At 41.0% G+C, this 10,734-nt stretch overlaps 1 protein-coding gene across 2 annotated transcripts; it reads left to right on the forward strand.

The window, feature by feature from the left end:
• Positions 1-586: 586 nt before the first annotated feature.
• kif17 (kinesin family member 17) lies at positions 587-8,878 on the forward strand. Of its 2 annotated transcripts, none has more exons than XM_058630547.1 (14): positions 587-1,298; positions 2,052-2,198; positions 2,318-2,419; positions 2,684-2,873; positions 3,460-3,912; positions 4,018-4,112; positions 4,216-4,414; positions 4,875-4,945; positions 5,058-5,173; positions 5,305-5,533; positions 6,030-6,288; positions 6,389-6,450; positions 6,535-6,658; positions 7,438-8,878. In XM_058630547.1, exons 1-14 carry the CDS (start codon positions 1,068-1,070, stop codon positions 7,626-7,628), a joined length of 2,469 nt encoding a protein of 822 aa, XP_058486530.1. In that variant the 5' UTR covers positions 587-1,067; the 3' UTR covers positions 7,629-8,878. The 2 variants fall into 2 exon arrangements, with proteins under 2 accessions (XP_058486530.1, XP_058486531.1); XM_058630548.1 differs by having other exon boundaries at positions 6,538-6,658.
• The last annotated feature ends 1,856 nt before the right edge of the window (positions 8,879-10,734 follow it).

Genomic DNA, 10,734 nt, shown 5'->3' on the forward strand with positions numbered 1-10,734 from the left:
GAAAATATAAAGTAAGAACAGTTTTGCCGAGAAAACGGTGACATTTTCACATCAACTGTCTAGAGGAGAAGAAATCTTTGGTCAGAAAATCAGCAGGTTACTTTACCTGTTGATTGACTAATCACGTAATCAATCAATGTTTCCCCGAGATTGTTAGATTTCATTATTTTTTTTTTAAGTTTTGTACCTAATAAACTGGCACCTAAGTGTATGTTGAATACACTTGCAAAGCATAGATTTGACTGCTATCCTTAAATCTATCTGGAGAGGGGGGGAAATCAGATATCCAGTGTGCTTTTTCAAAATATTTTAAGAAAAAAAAATGTTTAAGGGGTTTTCCTGCTTTGTTGACGATATACACAAGCACACATCAGTCTATCTTAATACAGATCAGGTTTTGTGGTGTGATATTAAGCAGAATCACAATTTGGGGATATATATATCTATATATATATATATATATATATATATATATATATATATATATATATATATATATATGTATATATATATGTGTGTATATATGTATATATATATGTATGTATATATATATATATATATATATATATATATATGGAACGTGGGAGAAAAAATATGACTTCATGAGAAACTACTTTTAGGGCTTCAGAAAAAAACTGTAAATGTTTTCATTATAACTATCAAACCAATGATTGTATTGTAATATGCAAGATATATACATATTTCTACAATTGCAAATACTGTTAGCATGCTAATTTTGACCTCACCAAAATGGCTGCTGGTTTCAGCCCGTTTCATCCCTCCCCGGTTGTTTGTGGTTGCCAGGCAACTTCAAACCACTGTTGGAAGAGGAGCTGAATGGCAGTGGATCTAACGAGGACGATACCCCAAGCTTTGTGTGTGGAGATATTTTCACCTCCGCTCAGCTGTATTTGTTCTCCTCAATGTCATCAGCTGTTTACTCCCAAACCTTAGAGGGCAGAGCTTTCATGCCTCTATGTCTTAATAAAGTGGAAGTGGACACTTCCCTTTGCTTTTACCTGCTGTCTGCCCTCAAGCCGACGTGTGTGTGGGGTGAACGGTGAGACATGGGGTCAGAGGCAGTGAAGGTGGTGGTCAGATGCCGGCCGCTGAACGACCGGGAAAAGGCTCTGAGCTCCAGGAGCGTGCTGTCCATGGATCTGCAGCGCTGCCAGTGCTTCATAGAGAAACCCAGTGCGGTGGACGAGCCTCCCAAACAGTTCACCTTTGATGGGACTTACTTCACTGATCAAACCACTGAAGAGATGTACAATGAGATTGCTTATGCTTTGGTTGAGGTAAGCTCAGTTTATTCCCTTTTTGAGTGAACACAATGCAAAAACTTACAGATGGGGCCATTTAAAAAAAAACCAAAAACAGTTTGCTGGTCACTGGACACCCCCAGTCCAACATTAGTGGCCTATATCTTATTGCGACTGATGGCAGACTTCATTATTTACTTAACAGTCTGCTGTCAGTCACTTATAAAGGTCAGCAGGATGTTGCTTCCTACAAAGAGGCCTCGTACAAAAGATTACACCGGCCTTTTACCCTTGTAGGACAGATACTTTACGGTCTCAAGGTAAATACTCAAAAGGTGATATATGTAGGCAACATTTTTTTAATTTGGCAGCAAGTATACAATATACAGTATGAATTGCCGTTTTCCATGACCTCAGAATGAGAATTTTTATATTTATATCAGGGGCTGGGTCAGCTCTACATGGGCTGCCATTTTGGACCATCATGTTTTATAATAATAATAAATCCAATAGTGGACAAACTAAACATCTTTTGAGTTTTGATTATAACTGAAGGCTACAAAGGTTCTCCAACACATTTGGAAGGGAAGAGTGAGATGAGCTGCAACATGCAATTTTACATGCTGTCACTTTAAAGTCTTTTGTCCTGTACTTACAGTAAATAATTCTATAGTTTTGCTATGAAGTGTAATGTCTTTGTATTTTGTTTAACTGAATTATTCTGCAGCCACTGGGAAAGGGTTATTAAATTTGTTGATTGATTGGTTTTTTATAATTATTATTTTACAGGGTGTCACTGAAGGATACAATGGCACCATTTTTGCCTATGGACAAACTGGAAGCGGTAAGTCTTTCACAATGCAGGGCGTGACGGAGCCTGCATCCCAAAGAGGAGTCATCCCACGTGCATTTGAACACATCTTTGAGAGTATTCAGGTAGTCACAGGCCTTTCAGGAATTAATGTATTTCATGCAAAAGTGGGACCCAGTTGTTGTGTGCTTTGCATCGTCTTGGAGAGGTTGTAATTTAACGTGTCTTTGTGTTTACATGCTAGTGTGCAGAAAATACAAAATTTCTGGTGAGGGCCTCCTACTTGGAGATTTACAATGAAGAAATCAGAGACCTTCTGGGAAATGACACCAAACAGAGGTTGGAGGTAATTAAGTCTTATGAAGTTCTGTTTACGATAAATCAAATCAGGCTTCAGGGTGAAAACATTAGAATCCAAGAGAAATCTATTGTTGTTTGGTTTTGTTCAGTGGTTATGAAACCAGTTGCACAGTGTTCATCTTGTTTTGTGCACAATACCATAGTTGCCATGGCGGCTTAAGAAGAGCAACAAGGGTTGTTGAAGGTTAAGATGATGACCGATTTTAATTGTGTGTGTGGTGTACGTGTGTGCGTTCTGACGGTTGTGTAGCTGAAAGAGCACCCAGAGCGTGGCGTGTACGTGCGTGATCTCTCCATGCACACTGTGCACAATGTGGGCGAGTGTGAGAGAATTATAGAGCAAGGCTGGAGGAACAGGGCGGTGGGCTACACACTGATGAACAAAGACTCCTCCCGCTCCCACTCCATCTTCACCATCCACCTGGAGATCTGCAACATAGGTCAGCACACACATTATTATATAGTACCTGCATCACACTGTATTATACGTCTATCTGATCTGTTTAATGTGTTTTTATCTGCAAAAACCTGTGCTTGTGGTGCAGGTACAACACCAACGACTCAGAAATAAAGCTTAACATTGTCATGTTTGTTTATTTCTGCTTCTTTGTTTACACATAATATACACTAGATACAGTAGATAGATAGATAGATAGATAATGCTACATTAGAGAGAGCTACTGTGTGGAGAGATCATTATCTCTCCACTATGATGGATTTCTCCTCGCATGAATTAAATTCAGGTAAAAACTCCAAATAATAAGAGGAAATGGCAAACTTCATCACCTTGACAGATCCACCAAATCCTGGTCTTGTAATTTGCATCTATCAACTTTTACATTCCCTAGTTTTAACTCCAGTTTGTTGCTTTTAATTTTCTCTTGCATTATCTCAAATTTTTCTTCTCTCTGTTTACTTTTTTTTTTTTTTTTTATCAAACCTCTGTCAGGAACAGGTTTTTACAATCATCCACTGTTTTTTTAAGTTGTGGTCTCTTTACATTCTCTTCTCCTCCCTCCTTCTCAGATGCAGCAGGCCATGACCACCTACGAGCAGGTAAACTCAACCTGGTCGATCTGGCAGGAAGTGAGCGTCAGTCTAAAACTGGTGCCACTGGTGAGCGACTGCGTGAGGCTACAAAGATCAACCTGTCCCTCTCGGCCTTGGGGAATGTCATCTCTGCCCTGGTGGACGGTCGCTCCAAATACATCCCCTACAGAGACTCCAAGTTGACGCGGCTGCTGCAGGACTCTCTGGGAGGTAACACGCGCACTTTGATGATCGCCTGCCTCTCCCCTGCAGACAACAACTATGAAGAAACACTGAGCACGCTGCGTTATGCCAACCGGGCCAAGAGCATCCAGAACAGACCTCGCATCAACGAGGACCCTAAGGATGCTCTGCTCAGAGAATATCAAGAAGAGATCAAGAACCTGCGAGCCCTGATCTCAGGCCAGCTGGGCTCTGCTAACCTTTCAAGTAAATGGCATCATTTGTGACATTTCTATTTAGTTATTTTGAGAAAAATTTTATTATTGCTGCTCACACACAAACATTTTTTTTTTTTCACCTTTAATCATGCAGCTTTACTGGCTGGTCAGTTGTCTGAAACATCTGCGGATCTTCCTTCAAGGCCACAGTCGAGTACCACAGAAGCAGAGAAGGAAAAGATTAAAGAGGCAAGTACAGGCTGTTCCCACGCCAATATATCACTTCCCGTCTTGTCATGCATTGTTTAAGGATCAAGTGATTTATGGGCTTGGTATTCTGCTCACTTGACAGGAGTACGAGGAGAGGCTGGCCAAGTTACAGGCCGAATACAATGCAGAGCAGGAGTCCAAGGCAAAGCTGCAGGAGGACATTGCTTCACTGCGTTCCTCCTATGAATCCAAGGTGTCTAATCTGGAGAAGGCCCAGGCCAGCAGGGGGAGCACTGTCCCAATGAATGACAACATAAAATTATCTGCACATGAAGAACCATGTAAGCTGTTAATAAATCACTTTCTGTGTTCATCTGTCTGCCTGACAGCTCCAGTGGATCAACACTTGTGAAAACATCTGAACAGAAGGAGGGATGCTGAAAATAATCTCCTAATCTCTTAATTCAACCATTAGCTCATCATTCTATTGTATTTTTGTGTCTTTTTTTTATTGTTTTATCTTCAATTTCTTGTTTTAGTACCATTACCTTGTAAATTATATGCATTTCAGTACATGTTACACATTTACTTGATCGACTGATTCTTTATCCCTTTTATGAGACTCTCCCATTTTGGCACATTTACTTACATTAATCTATTATTTAGTTCCGTATGAGTAATATAATTAATATAATTATCAGTGTCGATTTTAATGTTAATGTTAATATTAGTGGTGCATTGTGTATCAGAGTGTATCATTGTGGTCACACCTTGTTTACTGTTTGCTGCTTTGTTTTCCAGCATCAATGAGCTCGAGCTGTAAACCTGACCTGTTAAACCTCAGTTCAGCTGAGGAAACTTCTCTTACCAAGGTACGGTTCACCACCATCCTCCTGACCACTGATTATCCAAAAGATTAACAGTGGATTAATATTATTATTATTATTATTATTATTCATTGCTATTCTCCTCCTTATGAGCCAGCCTGTGGTACCCTCTGCTGAAGTTGGTGTCCACAAAGATCAAAGGGGAGACGGACTTGCAAATACAAATGAAATCCCCACAGCAGAGCCTCTGGACCAGAAACATGTCCTGGAAAGGTCTGTGTTTGGCCTTCTCATCATATACTCATGTTTTATAAGCATGGACAGATGTAACAGGACTGTAATCAGCTGTCCACTGCCTGGTGTCCGTATCCTACTTCATCACTTCATCATTCTTCTCTTTACAGGCTGCAGCAGCTGGAACAGGAGGTGGTGGGAGGAGAGCAGGCCAAGAACAAGGAGCTGTGGCAGAAACATCGGCAGAGGAGGAACCTTGCCGACCAGAGGAAAGTCCAGCTCCTCCGTGCACTGTCTGAGAACAGTGAGGAGAGTGAAAATGTTCTCTTTAATGTCTACAATTCCATCCAAGAAGAAGTCCATGCCAAAAGCCAAGTCCTGGTCAAGGTGCAGGGCAAGGTGGGTCACAACAGCAGCAGGACAAATGATGCAGGTCCTATGAGACATTTCACTTGTTAGAAAAGGGATTCTGGCCACCGTTTCCACTCCCCGTGGTTGACGCAGTACCACTGTAGCTGAAACTCTGCTATAGTGAAAAGCTTTTTTATTTTCCCATTGTAATGCAATGGAATGCATGCGTTTTCTTCTACTGCTGTTGGGAAAACACAGTGAAGCACTTTTTGTGATCAAGTGGTTTATAGAAGAGGTACAATTTACAACCATTGATTTGAACATTAATAATGTCACCATAACAAGAATGACTGCATTAGCAGTAGAAAAGTAAAAAGGATAATTAGGAAACTGACTCAGAAAATAGTTTGCAACTGAAAATGTCCCAGAACATTACCAATCTTCGGAGGTTTGCATTAACTCATATACTTTGATTTAACAGTTTAAGTGCTCACATTTATGCAGTGCCCTTTAACTGTAAAGCCACCTTTACCTGCTGTGACAGCTGAAAGCAGCCAAGCTGGAGATCCGTGATCTGCAAGCAGAGTTTGAGGTGGAGAGGAACGACTACCTGGCCACCATCCGGCGACTGGAGAAGGAGGGCCAGCTACTGAACAGCCTGCTGGAGCGCATGGTGCCTCTGGTGCGCCGAGACTGCAACTACAGCAACCTGGACCGGCTGAAGAGAGAAGCAGTCTGGGATGAGGACAATGCTGCATGGAGGCTACCGGATGTGATGGTGCAGAAAACAACTCTGCCTTCAGGTAAAGCAAGTAAAAGCATATCAGGGTTTTTGTTTTTTTTACAGTCAGAGTAAATGTGTTAATCCTATAGCTATTATCTTGTTTTGTTTCCTTCTTATAGCAGTGCATCCAAAATCTTCAGCAGGCAGAGGCTCCGCTGCTGAATGTGGAGAAACTTTAATGGTGTGTTTATGTTTTATGCATCGTCTTTTACTCGGCTGCACTGAGACACCACGACACAGCCTTTTTACCTCTCCGTTCTTTTAGCAGATGGAAGAGGACAGGTACAAGGAAATGCTTGACCGCAGTGACAGTGAGAATATTGCCAGCAGCTACTTCAAGTCAAAGAGAACCAGTCAACTGCTAGGTGGAGACACAACCAAGGGACATGGTAAGACTAGAATCTGTTGATTTCTACACTAAAAAATTTAATAATTGTGGTAAATCTTTAGGTTGTCTTGGTGTCTGTGTCTCTCTGGTCTTTATAGTTAGACGTGGCAGTCCTTTCAAAGGGAACTAAAGTTAAAAAAAAAGAGTGTAAGAAAGTGAAAGAGTGTAGATGAAGCCAAAAATATTCTATGCTTAATAAGACATGGTGAACAGACGATAGTCAAAATATTAATTTTGTAAATTAGAATGAACTAGAATTATCTTCCAACAGTTTTATGCCTCTGCTGACCCTAACCCAAATCAACATTCTCAGCCTACGCAATGTTTTTCCAGGCTTCAAACAAAATGAATGTAGATTTGGCTAAAAATAGGTTTTGTGGAGCCACTGTGACTTTTGGTCGTCTGAAAAGTGAACATTTGTCCCAAATTGGAGAGGATTTCCTGAGATATCTCATTCACAAGGCAAACAAATGTGATTTCTGAGGTCACAGTGATCTTGACTTTTGACCAGTTTGTCCTTGATTCCAAGTGAACGTTTGCATCAAATAACTGTGACCTCAAGAAGCTCTTGAGGTTTCCTATTCACATGAATGGGATGTACAAATGGACATTTAAAAAACGTAATGCCTCGGCTACAATTAGACACAAAGGCATAAAAATTCAAAAATATCCCATATTACTTCTATCACCTTCCTCCAGTTATGATGCCAAACTAGTTTAATGTCTGACATTTCCGTCTTATGCTGATGTTGCCCATCTGATGGAGCTCTTCACCTGCAGCCGTCCACTCTCCTTCTCTGGTCAGCGGAGCAGCCCACCATTCAATGAGCAGCCCGACTGTGAACACACCGGTCAGCTCTGACTCCATCATGCCTCGGCCTTTCCGCCTGGAGTCGCTGGGCGTCCCGGTGTCCGGTGGTAAGGTGAAGCGCAAGAAAAGCAAAACTCACATCCACAATGAAGGGATTTGAAAAGACTTGAACCTCAGTGCTTTTCGCACCAACACATCTCAAAGGAAAAAAGGTGTGTAGGATTTAAAGCCCACATAGACCGGAAGCTCCAATTAACGCTGCGTTTGTGTGTGTATCTGCGTCATTACCTCGTTTATGAACCCTACAGTTTCAGAACAAACAGTTCAGCCACTGCTGAGAAAATAGTGTTGTATTGTTTTCCTGGGCTCTGCTAAGCGGATCGGCACTTCCTTAGTTTGATGTCGTCATCAGAAATCCTCACCCCTCCTCTCACCACCGTAGCGCCTCTTGGTGCGGGCACTAGTCCGGGCACATCCGGTTGCGTACATTCAACCGCAGAAGAAGAAGAACTACTCTCGTTGTAGCTGCTGAGATGCAGAGCATCCACCGTGCCAGAGGGGGAGCTGTGTATCTGAGAGCGGGCCTATCTATTACGTCACTTCCAGGTACCTGGCCAATCACAGGACAGTGGGAAAGCTCTCGTTGGCTGGCCAATCACAACACAGTCCACATTCTGGGGGTGTGGTTTTGGTCTGAAACAGCGCGGCTGACGAGTGTCAGTGAGGAGATATTTTGATCGGCTCGTTTGCAGCGATTAGGAGGTTTTTAATCATGAAAACAAGTTAATATATGTAAGTAGACCTCCATAACTAACATATATGTGTGATACAAGCATTCTATGTCACCTTTAAGGAAATGTGTTACAAAATGCTACTTTCATTGTGAGGAAACTTTAACTATACTCACAAATCTGTGATACTCAGAAATCCACCTGCTGTAACAAATTAAATGTTTTTTTGTTACTAATTGAAAAACCACAGTCTAACATGTTCCACATGAGTCATTTTGCTGCTAATTAGATAAACTAAAATTAACATACATGTATATACTTCATGGCTAATTTAATAATTTAAGAAGTAAATTAACTTTTTTTTTTTTTTACGAACAGTAATAAGATCCTCATGGATGTCAGACCAGTTTGTGTTTTGTGAGTGACTGTCGTCACAAAAATGGGTTGGAAGGCTGTTGTCAAGGCAGCAGCGTCGACAGACAGTTACAGTATCTCATGTTACACACAGCGCAACCTCTGGGTTCAGTACTGTGGACTTTTGCATGACCTTATTTTACCTAATGAAGATGAGAGAAACCTTAATTTATGCTTAAGCCAAATATATCAAAATCTTTCCTGTTTCCAAAACTACAGTGTTTTGCAAAAGGCATGTGAACAAATAAACTGAATTCTTTCTGCAGCTCATGTTTCTGTCTGAATATCAAGTTTCTAACTTAGACCGTGGCCTGATTTCTTCACCCATTGTTTTCATATTATACGAGTGGAAGAGACCCGTGTCGGTTTCACAACTGGACACCTTTTATTTGCCCGTGTGGAGACACACTAGACACAGATACAGACCCATCCGGTGAAGGACGCGCTTGCCTTACCAAGAAGATAACATGACCGAGAGCAACTGTAACTGTAACCACACACTTTCAGCTGAAGCGTCAGACTGTTCAGGCCATTTGAAAAAATAAACTCATTACACGGATTAAGAAGCCTTATATGAGAGGGAAACAAAGAGCACTGGTCTGGTGAGTTCACTGGTGAGGTGGGGCTCGGGATAATCATATAACGGAAGAACAGCTGAGCAGTAGCAGGAGCCTGAGTCCTGTGTAAGATGAGTAGAATAACTGATGGTCATTCTGTAAATGGAGTTCTGGATGAAGCAGAGACGTCACTTTACAGGTTCACAAAGATGGGGGGGGGGGGGTTTGACCTTAAATAACACACTTATTAAGATTAAGATGTACATATGTGTTGCATGCACATCAAAGAGGAACATGGTAAAGAGCAGGTAAAAAATAATCATTTATTTTCCACTGAATGAACATTTGCAACATTAAAACTATGAAGGCAATTGCACGTACTTTTATCAAGCATTTTTAAACGAACAATAACCATCCATACAGTTTAAAGTTGTGAGTAGATACAAATTTGTGAGCGTCTTAAAAAATCTTGTAATGCTGGTGGTGACAAAAACACCAAACACATTTGTTTTACAATAATTAGCTGCAGGTGCATATTTGCTTCTTTGAGGCTTTGCTCCAAGAAATGATCTTGTTGATCCACATTCAGGCACATTTGTGAAATGATTTTCAAAAAATAAAGCCCTGATTTTTGGTGGTGGTTTTCTTTAAGTTGAAGTCCAGTGGAGCAGCGTGTCACGTGCAGTGTAACGAGAAGAAAGGAGCAAGACGACCATCATTTGTGCACACCAAGGCTTCATCCATGGTGATGACAATTAACTGCCATAAACCAAAGGGTGCGTATATGGAAAACTGTATTATGAACATTGATCAACAAGTGTTGGATCTGGTTTAGGGATATGATATTAAAGGTTTAATGTGTAAAATCACACAGGGATTGCTTGCAGAAATGTATAATACTACCCATAAATATGTTTGTTTAAACATATGTTATTGCTTTTGGTTTTCATAGCCTTACAATAAGCATTTCATATGTTTTATATATATATAAAACATAACTTTTAACTAACTTTTTCATATGTACTCTTGGTACGATTCATTACAGCAAACACAAAGCCAGATTCTGATTGGATGGATTTACTGTGTAAAGGCTCCTGTGACGCAGCCTTGCCTCCACCTCTTGGACAGCGTCCACCGCCCTCCACTTCCTGCCAGTCCTCACCTGGATTCCAGCGTTGACCATCCTTGGGTCGTTTGAGTCCCTGTGCTGCACCACTTTTCTTGCTCTTGATACCTTGAATTCAAGGATTTGAAAGGCTTTGATCTTTCCAGGTAGGCTGGACTTGTCCACAGATTTCATCCAGCCGTTCGTCGTACAAAAAAGGTGCTGTGCAAGGATCATTTCCAAATTCTCTTGAAACCTAAAGAAAAAAGTAATAGGAAACTGCCCTCAAATAGGCAAAGTAAATAAGCGCTACAACCTAGGTTTCAATTATTCACTTGAACATTCTTCCTCTTCACCCTTTAGTTTGTCAAAGTGCCAAGTGCCAGGTTTCAGCTTAATGCTTAAACTCTTGTTCAGCTGGTCGTTCTCTTGAACTCTCTCTCAGCACTGTACTTTTCG

Source organism: Solea solea, chromosome 6, assembly GCF_958295425.1.
Source record: "Solea solea chromosome 6, fSolSol10.1, whole genome shotgun sequence".
Classification (NCBI taxonomy): Eukaryota; Metazoa; Chordata; class Actinopteri; order Pleuronectiformes; family Soleidae; genus Solea; species Solea solea.

Coding starts and splice junctions, on each gene's coding strand:
- kif17 (XM_058630547.1), top strand. CDS start 1,068: ATGGGGTCAGAGGCAGTGAAGGTGGTGGTCAGATGCCGGCCGCTGAAC. Junction 1,299..2,051: donor TTGCTTATGCTTTGGTTGAG/GTAAGCTCAGTT, acceptor ATTATTTTACAG/GGTGTCACTGAAGGATACAA. Junction 6,659..7,437: donor AGACACAACCAAGGGACATG/GTAAGACTAGAA, acceptor CTTCACCTGCAG/CCGTCCACTCTCCTTCTCTG.